General features: G+C 44.6%; 1 protein-coding gene across 6 annotated transcripts in view; it reads left to right on the plus strand.

Moving 5' to 3' along the window:
• LOC147112280 (myelin transcription factor 1-like protein) overlaps positions 1–15,963 on the plus strand; it is a 568,764-nt gene that overhangs the window by 170,066 nt on the left and 382,735 nt on the right. For all 6 annotated transcript variants that reach the window (XM_085996413.1, XM_085996412.1, XM_085996415.1 and 3 more), the window contains exons 3-5: positions 9,832–9,886; positions 10,067–10,100; positions 10,403–10,465. In XM_085996413.1, the coding sequence (XP_085852539.1) occupies positions 9,832–9,886; positions 10,067–10,100; positions 10,403–10,465 (152 nt within the window). The remainder of the gene's footprint in view (positions 1–9,831; positions 9,887–10,066; positions 10,101–10,402; positions 10,466–15,963) is intronic.

Here is a 15,963-nt window from a genome sequence, read left to right on the forward strand (position 1 = left end):
ACCCTGGGCTCGCACTCTCTGTGTCACGGGCCTTGTTAGGGTTGGGTGGAGGCTCTGCTTCTCACAAGGCCCCACAGGAACTCCCAGCCCAGGCCAGAACACGGTGTATAAATACCGTGTATTTCAGTGGTTAAAACACAGCAAAGCATCTACTGCCTGTGAATCCAATAAATGAAAATCCTGTTCAGCTTGAGTGCATAAAATTGAAATGTGAGAGACACTTTTACACTTCGTGCTGATAAAATATACTTGTTAACTCACATTGTGTTGAATTAAAGTTGATCCAATGGGGTTTTCCTTTTAAAAGTATTGCTTTTAGGAGCTCTCTCGGTGACTCAGTGAGTAAAAATACTCTATGGTGTGGTCAGGAGGCATGCAGGCTAGGAAAGTATCAGTTCCAGGCCCTGGCCTGTGTACATTTGGCTGGTTTGTGCCAGGGTGGTAAAGAGAGGCACCATCACTAGCCTCAGTGCTCCACAGCTAGGGAGTCAATAAATCTGCCTCCCTAACTCCCTCTCCGTCTTTAAGTCACTCCTTAAAACCTATGGGGGAAAAATTGGCTCACGCCCCCTTTGGGGCGTTAATTTCGCCGGGGCGCTACTTTTAGCACCCTGAAAACGTTAGCGCCCTTGCGCCCGAAATTCAATGGTCGCGCCCAAGCAGGAGGCGGGACGCTACTGGAAGCGCTCCCCCTTCCTCTTGGGGTTCTCCCATTGAATATCGCGGCACTACGTGCAGCAGCGCCACGCGCGTCGACACGTAGCGCCGCGGTACTGCAGGCCTCCCTCCCCTGATTAAAGGGGAGGGGCCTAGCGCAGCGCGCACCAGGGCCCTGCTGGACCACCGGGGAGTGGGGTGCCGGCAAAAGAGCCCGGCACTCCTCCTGACCGATCGTGGCCGGGCACCCCGCAGCAGGAGGACAGAAAGGGGGCAGGTGCTGGCAGGCGGCCCCAAAAAAACCGCCGCCCGGCACCTGCCCTTTAATTTGCACCACCCCGGCCGCAAACACGGCACCCTGACCCTGTCGGACATAGCGTCCGGCGGTAGGTTAGGGGGCGCGAGCCAGGTTTGTGGCCAGGGCACGAGTGGGGCGTTGCGCACGGCGATGACTTCATCGCCGGAGGCAGCAGCGCCGCAGGGCGCTACCGGGAGGCGCAAAGCAATTGAATTTTTCCCCCCTGTGTCTTTGACCAAGCTTTTGGTCACCTATCCTGAGATATGTTTATGTGGCTCGTTGTCAAGCTTGTCTGATTACACTCCAGCGAAGCGCCTTGGGACATTGTTGCTATTTTAAAGACGCTATACAAATGCCAGTTGCTGTTGTTGCTGGTGTCTATGGAAACGTATCCCAGAACGAATCACCACCTTCAGGATAGGAGAGAAGAAGAAAACAAATGGAAAAGATTAGCTGGAGGAGCAGGAGGCGAGAAGATACAAGTTTTCAGTCCTGTTAATAATAAGCCAGTGTTGTATCACAGTTGGAAATAAATCACAAAGTTATTCACCTCTTTAATTTTTGTCTTGCCATTAGTTTAATTGTAGTTGTAGTTACATTTAAGTGTCGCATATTAAAAAATCAGCTGTGAATAATTTTGATTAACTTCAATATCTTTTTGATTTTTATCCCTTAATTTTTTTTTTTGCTTACATAATGAGTTTTGATGATATCGTTAAAGTCCTGATTTGAGGAGTTACTAAAAACCTGTTTATGTTGATGTTGTGCACTGGAAGAGTGTTGCTCTCCTGTTGTTTTTATTCACCAGCATATTATGAGTGCTTATTTGAGCCATCAGAGGCCTAAAAAGAAGGACCCCAAAATGTCTTCAATGGCGAGCCAAAAAACGTGAGCCCTAGCTAGACCTGACTGAAGGCATGGTGTATGAATCCTTTGTATTGCTATGAGCAGTAGGAGTACTATGCCTCTGCTCTCGATGGCACACTGTCAATATAAAAAGACATTGAGTGACCTCCCAACATCTGAATTGACAGCAGCAGATTGTTATTAACCCAGAGCTGGATCAGTGACCCTCCCTATCTCCATAACCTCCTCCAGCGCTCTACAACCCCCTACCACCACCCCCCACCCCCGGTCTCACCCCATCCCCCAATTCTCCAGTCCTCTGATCGTGCCATCTTGTGCTTCCCTCCTTCCTTTGCCCCCAGCATCGGCAACTCTACCTGCAGCAGTCTTTGGAATTACCTCCCTATCCTCCTTTATGACCTTAAAATTTACCAGTGGTCACCGTTCCTAATATATCCTTCCATGGATCAGCATTCATTGGGGGAAAAATTCAGTTGTTTGCGCCTCCCGTTAGCGCCTTAAGAGGGCGCTAATGGGGCACAACGCAACTAGCGCCTGGGGACGGTGATGTTTGCGCCGCTCGCAAAATTAACTAGACATTTTGCGGCGGCGCTAAACACTACCGCCACGATCTCCTGCGCCAGCAGATTGTGACGTCAGTCGAGTGTGCAATGCCCCGGTAACGCCCCGGACTGGATATTGAGTGGCGCCCCCTGCCTTACCGCCTGCCGTTAGCAACGACAGGTTGAGGGGAGCGTTTTGCAGTCAGGAAGGGACTGGGGGAGCGCTATTTAAAGGCGACCGCTTCCTGCCTTTTTTTGTTGGTGACATTTTTGCACCACGCATTCTGAGAGAGACAGAGAGAGAGAGAGACTTCTGGAGAGATTCAACGCTGTGTGAAGGAGTTTTGAGTACTGAGCAGCACTTTGCAGGTTCATTTTGATTTGCCCTTCCTTGCTTCGCCAGTACTCTGAGGTAGCGCCTCGCTCCTCGGCCTTTGCGCCTTAAGACAGGTGTGAAGCGCCTGATTTAGTGCTCCAATCACCTCCAGGGGCGATAAAAGCTAAGTTTGCCGTCAGAGCCAATAATTAGCGCCAGGCGCTAAACTTTGCGCACGGGCGATAATGGCGCCCCAAATGGGGTGATACTGAATTTTTCCCCCATTTTCTTTTCTTAATACCTCTTTGAAGTGCATTGGGAAGTTTTCTACATTAAAGGCACTATATAAATCCAACTTATTGATATATATAATAATGCAGCTCCACTACTCTGTTGGGCTCAGTAACTCCTTCAAGCTAGTTTTCCTCAGTAATCTCAGTGACAAATATGAAGTAAAGTATATATTTTTAATACAATAGCAAAATACTGCGGATGCTGGAAATCTGAAATAACAACAGAAAATGCTGGAAACACTCAGCAGGCCAGGCAGCATCCGTGGAGAGAGAAACAGAGTTAACGTTTCAGGTCTGTGACCCTTCGTCAGAACTGGAAAAAGGTTAGAGATGGAACAGATTTTAAGCAGGTGCGGAGACAGGGAAAGGAGGGAGGGGGAGGGGAGGGGAGGAAACATAGAAACATAGAAGACAGGAGCAGGAGTAGGCCATTCGGCCCCTTGAGCCTGCTCCGCCATTCAATACGATCATGGCTGATCATCCAAATTCAGTACCCTGTCCCTGCTTTCTCCCCATATCCCTTGATCCCTTTAGCCTTAAGAAATATATCCAACTCCTTCTTGAATATATTTCATGAATTGGCCTCTACTGCCTTCTGTGGTAGAGAATTCCACAGGTTCACCACTCTGTGGGTGAAGAAATTCCTCCTCATTTCTGTCCTAAATGGCTTACCCCTTATCCTTAGACTGTGACCCCTGGTTCTGGACTCCCCGACCATCGGGAACATCCTTCCTGCATCTAGTCTGTCCAGTCCTGTCAGAATTTTATAAGTTTCAATGAGATCCCCTCTCATTCTTCTAAACTCCAGCGAGTATAAGCCCAATCGACCCAATCTCTCCTCATACGTCATTCCTGCCATCCCAGGTATCAGGAAGGAATTGAAGGAACATTCTGTGCTAGGGTAGGAGGCTGGTGAGGTCAAATGGGGATGACAGAATCATAAACAGCCTGAAAAATGAGGGCAGGGGTTATAGGGGTTATTTATTTTTAATATCCGCAGAAATATATAGAAAAACAAAAGAAGGCAATGATGATATTTTTTGTTGCTGTTTTGATTTGTTAAAATGCATACTGACGGTGACATTCATTCTCCAGCTGCACTGCCAGCTGAGTGTGTCAGCAACTGTATATAATAAAAACTGGAAACGCCAAAAATCTGAAATAAATGCCGGAAAAGACAGGGCGGTCCTGCCAGCATCTGAAAAAGAAGAGATAAGAAGAAATAAAAGAAGACTTTTGGGCAGGCCCTTCGTCAGAGCAAAATATCAGGAGTTGTTTGAAAGAATTAGGCAATTGTGACGAGTGTATCTCTGAGCATGGCAATGGTGAAAGCCAGACACTTGTCCTTTCACCATCTGTGGTACTTAAATCGGAGAAACCAGCGCTAAGCTTTTTGCTGCAGCATTTATGTGTGCGATACACTCTCCTAAATTGGGAAACTCGCCTTCAAGGGGGGTGGATAGGTTCTGTCTGCACATTTTTTTTTTCCTGAGTGCTTTCCTATTGAACGCTGCCCTTTCATTTGTCTTGGTCACTGTTTTCATGGCTCTACTGTTGACGCGATCGGTGACGTTGACCAAATAGCTGGCTCTTCAAAACTGCAAATCTTTTATTTGAAATAGGGGATTAGAAAGGGCCTGGTCAGTACATTTTAATGATACGCCTGTATCTGTCGGTTATGTGATTTGGTGCAAAAAAGTGGCATTTGTGCAAAAACTCAAGCTTGACTGCCTTAAAGAGGCAGATCATATATATATATATAGTGTATTTGCATATCAGATCCAAATAGCCAAATACAGGGCTTTCCTTACAGTGCCTTTTACAGGAGGATCAAATATGTCGATTGAGATTGCAGTGTTCTACAAGGGACATTATGTCCCTTCTACTTATTCTGAAATTTATTTGTCAATTTAATACAAAAAAAATTCTCCTTTTCCTTCAGCTTCTACCTAGGTTAAAGTTGGCTGCAGTTTTTAGTTCGGTGGAGTATGCTATATTTTGATTGACAGTTTTCGTTCACGGTTTTTATGAAAAAACAACATGAAAGCAGTAAATTTATACTCTTGCAGAATAAGTAGCATATTACATTTACATTCTAATAAACCTTGAGTATGTTGCTGGATTTGTTTGTTTAAAAAGATTTAACCATTATGAGTTTGATTCTGAAAGTGCATGAAGCTGGAAAGGTTTGAAAATGGATTTGACTTTGATCTGAATAATGGTTCAAGGTAGAGGGACTGAATGGGCTTTGCTTGTTCTTATTTTATGGTTGTATATTCTCAAAGGCAGTTGAAACTTAATCAGGAAACTTTGCTTCCTAACTTGGAACTGAAATGTTCTTGCGCCAGTTCACTCCACCTGTCCTCTCTTCTCCTGACCACAGTGACACAATGCTTGAGGAACAGCACCTCATCTTCCGATTAGGCACTTTACAGCCTTCCGGACTCAATATCGAGTTCAACAATTTCAGATCATAACCTCGGCCCCCGTTACATTTTTGCTTATATTTTTTATCCACACCTTTGTTTTGGCCCTCCCCCCGCTTTTTTTCTCTCCCACATGGCAGCCGTCTCCCATTCTGACAGTGCATTTCACACCTAATCTAGAGCTGTCTTTTGTCTCCACTAGTCCTATCACCATCTCGTCTGGTTTTGAATACCTCTTAATGTCTCTTCACTTCTCTTTTGTTCTTTCATCCCTATTTCCCAGCCCCCAAACTGGCCTTTTAATTTGTTTCATTTCCTGTGCTTTTTCAGTCTTGACAAAGGGTTTCGACCTGAAACGTTGACCCTGTTTCTCTCTCCACGGATGTTGCCTGGCCTGCTGAGTTTTTCCAGCATTTTCTGCTGTTATTTCGGATTTCCAGCATCTGCAGTATTTTGCTATCGCGTCACATGCTCAGTCTGATTTCCAGCAGTCCTCCAGTGTCTCACACAAACAGCCATTCTTTTTTGCGTGCATCTAGGTAGTGAGTGTTGGCCGGCTTTCCAAACCACAGAGGGCGTCGTGGCCAAGTCTGGCGCTGTCCTTATCCAACATCCCCACATGCACACTGGCCCCTGGGACCATTGGCTGCTTTATCCCTCCCTAGTTCAGGGCTACTCAGACCAATCTTACCATTAGCTTGGCTGACATCAGCTAACTCAATACGGATAAATTACTCTCGCCGAACCTGGCACTTTCAGGTCTATATTTCTTAGTGATATACCACATGGTGCATTTACTCACTGAACCGTCAGAGGAATCCAGTTAATGAAAATGCAGTAAAGTAATAGAAACATCTTATCACAGTTTGTCTAATGACAGCACTTCTTTCGTAATTGTTTTGTTCTAAATTCACATTTGGAATTCATTTAAATATCATGTTATTCTGTTGGCAAAAAAAGGTATTAATGTTGTGTGCAAGAGTATACAATCAGGAAAAATTTGTTAAAAAAATTAATACATCTAACATAGGATTAAATTGCTGTGGCAACACTCCTCAGCTGTGCCTTGGCTTCATTTCATGATGAAAACAGTATTCAGTTGCATGCAAAAAATGCATCCGATTCTTCTACTATGGTGTATAAGGCTTGTATTACAGCACTAAGAAGAGCATAGAATGATCTTAGTGCAGCACCAAGTGTACATGCACCTTTAGTTATTGACTTGCAATGTCCCAGCATCACCCCTGTGCTAGCCTTTGTAACAGTTAGCAGCATCTAGCTCCGAAGGTATATTTACTTACATACTTCAGCCTATCCCTGATTCATCAGTCAAGGGTTCTCAACGGGCATTGTGCCTGTCAAGTTTTTTTTTTGAAAACTGCCCTGGCTTCTCCAACCGTGGGAGGAAATGACCTCATTATTCTTACAGTTTGGTAGGAGAGAATTTCCTCCCTGGTGACCAGCTGTAGTTTCAGCACGCTGCTGTGCGAGGATGCGGCAATCTCACGTAACTCATTTTGTTTGTTTCAATCCAACCACACAAAGGGCATTTCCACCTCAGAATAAAATGCCAGCTTGGGGCTCCCCCCGCCCCCCCTCCTTTCCTTGCACATAAAAACGGATCATTCGTTATTTCTTCAAAGGCAAATTAATTTTATTTGAAAGAGGCAAATTTTTGTGGTTTACTCGTAAACTGCTTGTATTCCTCGCGGCCGGAACCATATGTTTCTGTCTTATGAAGAAATACGGTTTCAAATAATTGCACCAAGGGATGTCATTCCTTCGCCTTCATCCAGTGCATTCGGGGTAAGATCATAGAAACATAGAAGATAGGAGCAGGAGTAGGCCACTCGGTCCCTCGAGCCTGCTCCGCCATTCAATGAGATCATGGCTGATCCTCCAAATTCATCACCCTGTTCCTGCCTTCTCTCCATATCCATTGATCCCTTTAGCCTTAAGAAATATATCTAACTCCTTCTTGAATATATTTAATGAATTGGCCTCAACTGCCTTCTGTGGTAGAGAATTCCACAGGTTCACCACTCTCTGGGTGAAGAAATTCCTCCTCATCTCTGTCCTAAATGGCTTACCCTTTATCCTTAGACTGTGACCCCTGGTTCTGGACACCCCCGCCATCGGGAACATCCTTGGCCAGGGTGTGATGAAATATGCCATTCATCACTCATCGGTATTCTCTGCCTGTGACTGTGGTTTGGTTTCAGTTTCATTTCCCTTACCTCAGTTCCGTTTCCTCACCATTGTATTGTATTGTGTGCAGGGCTCCGCCCATACCTGGCCCCTATGTAAGCAGGCCCAGCCTGCCTCACATCCAGTACAGCAGACCTCTGGATGGAAGATACCTCTCCACTGTGTGTTACCTTCTAAGTTAATAAAAGCCTTGTTTTGTTCCGCTAACATTGAGTCTCGGATTTATTGAGGCACATCACGGGGAGTCCCATCTACTCTCATCTACTCTGAAGTTTAGCTGTAAAGCTTTTCCTTTTTATTAAACACATTATTTATTTTTTTTGCCCTTGTCAAGATGTGGGACTTTAGTACAGGACATTGGAAAACTTTTCCCACTGTTTTTGCACCCAGTGTTGACATCGAGCTCGGGCATGGCATCGGTGAGACGTAGAGTACCCTGCTGTAGCAATGGGCATTAAACACACTTTAAAGCAGCACCCCTATGGCAACAGTGTGACGATTACATTCTCCACACCAGCTACCAATGAAGCTTTTTTTTTGTGCAATTGCCAGTCTTTTACTAAATTGACGCCAAAAGCATGGACCGTTTTTTTGTGCTGTTGAGCGATGCCGACTCGGAACTGGGTTTAGAATAGGGAAATTAATTTGACCCTTACAGCCAGCAGAAAGAGGAGACTTCAATCACACCAAAGACTGGACTGGATTCAAATATAGATCCCAGAAGGCAGTGTTGTAATCGAGGCTGCAGCTATGTAAATTGATCATTTTAAATAAAGGAAAAGAGCACGTAATATATGAGAAATAAAATTATTGAACACTTTTTAAAAGCCTAAAATTGCCAAGCCATGCCGAAATTTGCATACTTTTTTCGTGGCTGCTATTTTTCAGTTATTGCACTCTAAATGACCCCTTCACTTTTTATTTCTCCTTTTTTTTCTAATTGCAGGTCATCTGATGCTCTATGACCTGCGTGCTTTTTTAAAAATTCTCTAATAAACTGGAACTATTTTAGAACCTGAGCTGTTTATTGACAAGACTGGATGCTACCCAATCTTGCAAGACCTCTTCTCAAGTGCTCCCCTGGTGGGGAAGGGAGGGAGTGGGGGGGGGGGCAGCACTAAGAGATACTCGGGTGGCAGACGTAAAGTCTAAGTAACATTAAAAAATCTTAGGTGAAGCGCCAAAAGAGGCATTAATAGTGCACAGTGCATTGGAGTGCTTCCAGTGAACACTTTGCACTCATGCTCCATGCTAACCTTGGGCTCATGCCAGCGTTTGGGCAAACAGATCCTCCCTGGTGATCTTCTGTCTCCTGGTCTTGCAGATGCTCATCGACTGGTTAATGTTTTAAGGGAAGGCTGGTCCCTTGGCGGCTGTACTGTCAGGCCAGGTTCTAATTGTAAACTATTAGCCAGATTACCTGATTAGTAGCAAAACTCTGTCCCATTGTGCAAAAGGATTTGGCAATATAAGTACTTTGGCTATTTCTTGAAACTAGAACCTTTTTTATTGTTTCAAAAGGAATACACATTTAGAGATTCAAATGCAAGGGCTGGACAAAAAGAAGCTTTAATAGTCTCCATGCTGAAATTCAGTACGCATTTGCAATTTTTTTACCAAAAATTCTATCTATAATATTTTGCTGCTTTCATTTTTTAAAATAAAGTCTTTATGAGCCAAATAGGCAGACAGAAAATCAACAGTTATGTTGAATTATTGCACCACGAGGAATATTAGCCAGAGTGAAGGAGAAGTCATGGACTCCCCTCAGTGCAATGCAGTAGTATATGGTTCAGAAACACTTGGCAGAATTTGTGAGTCTCCAATTGAAGAGGTTCACCTTTTAAGCAGAGCTGAGTAACCCTTTAAGATATTAATTTATAACCCTTCCATAACTCGGAGACTGGTGGCACCTATCCTAATTAATCTTATTGCAATCAACATCACGGTTATCTTCACTGAGAAAAATTAACCCTGAAAAATAAAAGCAACGTGAAGAAGAGATCAATTGTTTTGGTTTTTTTCAAACATAGACTGAAGTTTTATTATTATAAATAAAAAAGAGGCATTCAAATCATAAATTTTATTAGTTTTATGTATCAAACTATATATGAAAGCAGGGAGAGGCTTGTTAATAAATCCTGTGACACACTTTGACATGCTGTGTATTGAAGGTCTGTGTGTGCTGGATAAGGACACTGAATGCCTACTAATCTGTTTTCAGATGGAGGCGGATGCAGACCAGAAGCGTCACCGCACACGCTCTAAAGGTATCCGAGGTAAGGCTATTGGCTCAGTAAATCAGTCAAACCCCTGCTCAGGGTGACCTTCATCCACCAGAGCCTCTTTGCTTGTCTCATCCTGACTGTAGTTTTCATGGCAACTTACTGGCTGTTATATATGAAGAACCAGGTAATTATAAGAGATGATAAATCTGTGTTGTTTTCATTTCTCCCCAGTCCCCATAGAACCAGTAATCCAAGAACTGTTCAGGTGAGTGCTCATTGTGAAAAAAAAAAATTTCACCACATTAGCAGTTTTTGAAATTTCATGCCTTTTAATGGATAAAGCACGTTGTCACTTGCATTGGTGGTCGGTTCCTGCCTGGCTGCACTGAAGAAATTAATTCTCCTGGGACTTGCTAATAAAAAATCCAGTATTTGGCTCTTCTCTCTTTTTCTTAATCTATCCCTCCCACACGTACACTCACAGATCTGCACACATGCGCACGTATTCACACATAAACCACTGTCAGTGATAATGATCACAATCGAGCTTTTCTCTTTTTTTTTTAGTTGTCCAACTCCTGGCTGTGACGGCACAGGCCATGTTAGTGGGAAATACGCAAGGCACCGAAGGTAATTTGTGCGCTTCTATTTAATTATTTTCTTTCTGAAATCTGGAGTGGGGCAAGTGCAATTAAAGTATGCTGTCGGAGCTCAGGGCTGTGAATGTTCTAACGATGCTATGTGAAGGTTTATTTTGCTTTTATAATGATGGGTAGCCCCACAAGTACGTGTGAATATCTTGCTCCTGACACTTTGAAGACTGTCTTCTACAAAAAGCAACACAGCTGAATGTCTGATATAAACTGTGAGACAGAATACCAGGAAGGACAGTGGAGGTCTATGATACCCGTTCGTTAAGTAAATCATGAGGATTTTGTAGTGGACACAAGCCATTTATTTTAACAATTTAAGCATCAAAACAGCAATGGAACTAAATTGATAATTACTTGGAAAATACAAATGTATATTATTATGGATGCATATCAAATTTACAGAGGTTACTGTAATCCGATCTTACCTAAAGCTTCAGATTTCAACAATTGTACCCTGGTTTGAACCAAAATTGTAACAAAAATGTGCAATCGGTATTCACCAAGATTGCTTTATTGACAGAACGGGAAGTAACATTTGTTTTGGAAAGTGTAATGTGACAGACATTGAGGTGTTATGACACTATGCCACGGCCACTTGTTGCGTTTTGTACTGAGAACACTCATTATAGCCTGTGTGACGCACTAAAGGCAGTATGCTGTGCCCAACATGTGGGGAAGAACAGTTCACCTTGTACTTGGCCTGTAATGAAGTAAACATTATTATGACTTTGAGAGAGGCAAATGTGCATAAATATATGTATAATGGTAGGTTTCCTGTTTCTGGTGTAAATCACAAATAAAACACCAGGGTGAAAATTCTGAGGCTGTTTTTTAATGAAATAAACAGCAGAAAAAAATGGACAATACTATTCCACTGACTACCAAAATTAGCCTTTTCAAACAAAACCCCATGCTCCCTTTGAGAGATTTTTTTTAACCTCAGGTCTGTTCGACTATTTTCTTCAGTGAATTAGTAAGTGAAACGTGTACAATGCAAACATCTATCTATATATATATATATAAAAGGACCCGTCTGTCTGTTTGTCTGTCTGTCTGTATGTCTGTCTGTCTATCCGCTATACACTCAAAAGTTATAGAGCGTGCCTACACATATGTTATATCAAAAGAAAGCTTATGATTAGGGGAGTCTCATAGGCGTATTTACTTTTTGGTCAGACAAAAATTGTTCGGACAGTATACAAAAAACGTTCAAAAATCCGCTCATTAGCGGTTGACCAATCCTACCGCTCATTAGCGTTGAGTGACGTGATGGTTGACCAATCCTACAGTTCAGTGACCTGATGGTTGACCAATCGGTGCGTCACAGGGGGCGTTTAATTCCGTGTGTGGGCGGGACCTAATCCTGCAGCCTCCCGAAACGAAGCCGCCATTTTTTTCACTGCTTTTACTCAACAGCGAGCGGGGCAGCTGCGGCGGCCCGCTGGAGCGGGAAGTGAGTTGGGGTCACTCGGGCCGGGCTTGACAACCGCTCGGCCTGAGACACAGAGCGGGGGAGTGGCAGCGGCCGGCCGTCAACCGTGCGGCCCTGTAAACTGCCGTTTTACAAAAAAGCCTTGGCAACGCCGGGCCCCCCCAGCTAGTTCTAAATAGTTTTGTAGTTACAAAATAAGACTCATTGACCCAAAATTTACGATCGGAGGCTTCCCGCGGGCTGAGGCCTCCGACCTGTTAAAAAAAAAAATCTACGCATTTACCTGGTGGCCTGGGAGGTACGGAGGCTCGCGATCCTGGGGCTCTCCGGGTACGCGCGGGCAGAGGCCCACGTATCCCACGTATCGCAAGCGCCCCTGGGATCACGTGGGCCGGCCCAACCAATAAAAGAAGGGAATCCCCCATTCATACATATGGGAGTTCTGTACGTACGGAAACCCCGTAAGTATGAATGGGAGTCACTTAAAAAATACACGAACGCATGAAATAAATGTTTTAAAAAATTAAATATTTAAAATTAATTAAAATGCCATTTAATTAAATATTTTAAACAAAAATTTAATTTTTTGGAAAAAAATGTACATGTTTTAACGGGGCCAAAAATAAACTTACCTTATTGGACAGGGTTTTTAATGTATAAATGAGTGATGAAATTTTATTTTTCTATTTTTTAAAACTCTTATGCTGGTAAAGCAGGCCTTACACCTGCTTTTACCAGGCGTGAAAATTTAGCGGGCGGAAGTTGGGCAAATAGCGCAGCTCTCCCCCGGCGGAGACCCTTCTCCCGGAGATGTGTTTGAACTGTCAAGAAGATTCCTGACAGATGGCAAGTGCCGGGTTTCAGCGCATGCGCTTCGCGCGCCTAAACCCGGCACTTGCGCGGCCCCTATGGGCGCGTGTACACACCTCGTACGCACCCGTAGGGGTCGCAAAAATACGGCCCAACATTGGTAAGATTTTAGACAAAAAACAGGTACAGAGACTCTGGCACTTTTTTTTTTCTCTCCTCCTCCCCCGCCCCAGTGTAAATTAAATGGTGCGCTTTTCGTAAGGGCTCAACTTGGCCTCAGCTGAACCCAGCTGTGTTTGCAGGTTCAGCTATTTGAAATATGGTGGGTAAGCGCCAGGAGGGCCCGCCTGATGGGAGTCGGCGCCCATTCCAAAACGGGGAAAGGGAAGCTGCATGGCGGCCGCAGGCTTTGAAAGTCTGCAAGTGAAAATTCCAGGTGTTTCTATTGGCCTGCAAGCTGCTCTTGGAAAAACTGTAGCTATATGGCTTGCACTCCCACAGTACGTGGCTGCCGCACCGGAGAATAAACAACCACTTAGCCGAGGTGATTGGAAGTTGAACTATTGTATTGCACTTGAAACAAGGAAGGTGGTGTGACAAGGAGAAAGAGCAGCGGGGAAGCCTGACAGGAGGGGAGAGTGGGAAAAATGTATCGTGAATGCTATTGGTTTAAAGAAGAAAATGCTGATAGCAGATGGCAGACCAGACCTGAATCCAAAGGTGGGACTGACTGCAGGAAACTCTTTTTTTTTTATTCGGCACCGACGGGACCGGCGTGGTGCCGGTTTATCAAAAAGTCCGGATTACAGGGAGTTATAGTTAAAAGGTACGAGAGCTCCGTACACAGCCACAAATTCAGGCTTCCCTGTTGCTTAGCAACAGGTACAAGAAGCCCGGCCACAGACCAAGCGTCCCTGTTGCTTAGCAACAAGTGCAGGAACCCCCGATTACACAGCCAAGAATCAAGAAACGGCCACTAATAGGAAGAAAAACTTAACTGAACCTACTCCTGAATTTTGCCGGTTAACCAAGATTTTCGGTTGTTTGGGTGCTGGTAAATCGAGAGTTTCCTGTAATGAGCACTATTTCCTGCTGCAGCCCACATTTTAAGAACCCATTTTTTCCGGTTATTTTTTATTCCCGGTCGTTTGTAATTTTCTCCTTTTTCTGGAGAGTGATCTGTCTGAATTACTTGCAGCTTTTATCTTCCCACCGTAGGAAAATGACAAGCCTCCATTCCTTTTCAAATTCAAATCTGGCGTCACCTAACCACTACATGATTTATCTCATCGTCTCTCCTACTCTTTCCAACCCTGGTGGAGTCCTGCACCGTCAGCCTTGGACCTTCACCGTGTTTTAGCAATTAAAAATTCAATGCCAGCCGATTGTTTGATTAAGCTCAAGCCCTCGGCATGGATCATTGGCCATCAACCTGAGTCCAACACCATGACACAGTGCAAAAAAAGCAAAATACTGCGGGTACTGGAATTCTGAAATAAAAACAGAAAATGCTGGAGATACTCAGCAGGTCAGGCAGCATCTGTGGAGAAAGAAACAAGAGTTAACGTTTCAGGTCGATGACCCTTCGTCAGAACTGGGACCCGTCTGAACCAGTTCTGACGAAGGGTCATCGACCTGAAACGTTAACTCTTGTTTCTCTCTCCACAGATGCTGTCTGACCTGCTGAGCATCTCCAGCATTTTCTGTTTTTATTTCAGATGTCCAGCATCCACAGCATTTTGCTTTTTGTATTAGGCTTCTCCTTTATGCTAATTTCGGACACCCGGCTGGCTGACTGCCGGCAGGGATGTTAACTTAAAGCCCGGGAGTTAAAATAACCCGGGACTTAAACTAATGACATTGGGAGGGGAGGTGGGGGGAGCGGGGAGGGGCTTTAATGCTCGAAGCACCTGCACGAAACCCGCACCCAGTTAAAAACCCCACTTTATGTATTTTAAACCTGCCTTCTGAGTTAGGATTGCCATCTTTTGCCAAGTACAAAAACTGGACAAAGGATGGGTTTGCGAGTAGGGTCAGTGGTGTAGCTTGTGGAAGTACTTTGAGTTAATTCTCTTAGTTTGTTTCAAGTATTGTGTGCTGACAGCGTTCATTTGCCACAGGACGTACATTTATTTCAGTGCAGATTATCTTTCTCTTACACTCTGTTTTGTAGGAAATCCAAGCTCATACCTCTTTGCCAGCTCTTTGTTTAGAACCTGCAGATTTAGATTCAGCGGGCAGCATTTGCATTGGGCCATGGAGGTGGAATTGGAGGCGTGTGGGGGGTTAAAATCGCGAAATCGGGGGGCATGAACCCATCCCGCCCCCAACCTGCCTCCATGCCAGTTTCAAAGGAGGCGGATACCCGACCTGTGCTGGGACCCGCCTCCCCGAGGCAGGAAGGGGATTAGTGCCAATTAACTGCCTGTTAACAGGTAGTTAACAGGCAGTTTTTAGCCTAATCCCTATTTTTATTCCTGAAGTGTGGGATTCCCGACGGCTCCAAACCACGCCAAGTTAGCGAGGGGGGCCGTCGGGCTGAAGGGCTTGGAGGGGTTGAGATGTCGGTGTTCAGGTGAGTGATGTGTGCATGAGTGCAAAGGTAAGTGTGTTTGGTGTGTCTAAAGTGATTAAAGAAGTTTTACAGACCTTTTCTTACCTTTTCAGCCTTCCTTCCTTCAGGTCTCGGGAGTCCCTCATCTCACCGGCACAGAAAGCAGAATGGCCGCGAGCTGTCAAAAGTTCCAGCATTCAGCTTTCCGTTCCGGGGAGATCTCTAAATCATACTGAGAGGAAGGAATTAACTTGGCGTACAGATTGTCAGTGTTTGACAGCTTCAAAGAGCTGTCAAACACTGATATTTCATCTGTCCAAAGGTCTTGACAGATGAAATGTCAATCTGTGACGTCACCTGTTGCCGGGTGGCCCTTAATTGGCCTGCTGAGCTCGCTGGGCGGGCTCAACAAGGTCAATTAAGTGAAAATCGTGTGGGTTGGCCACAACTCGATGGAGGCAGGACTACAACCCCGAAAGTTGTAGTCCTGCCTCCTACACGCCTCCAGTATCAAAATCCAACCCAGCATCTCTGGCTCTTTATTATTGTTTAGTATATTTTGTATTGATGTTTGTATCTAGTTCAAGGATTCGTTTCTATATGCATTTGGATGCTTTCCCTGAGTGATCAGTTAACGTGTAAGGTATTTATTTGGGCTCGAGCTCTCTCTGCTTAGGAA

The sequence above is a fragment of the Somniosus microcephalus genome, chromosome 9 (genome assembly GCF_052327205.1).
Source record: "Somniosus microcephalus isolate GS21.2 chromosome 9, FLI_Smic_1.0, whole genome shotgun sequence".
Taxonomy (NCBI): Eukaryota; Metazoa; Chordata; class Chondrichthyes; order Squaliformes; family Somniosidae; genus Somniosus; species Somniosus microcephalus.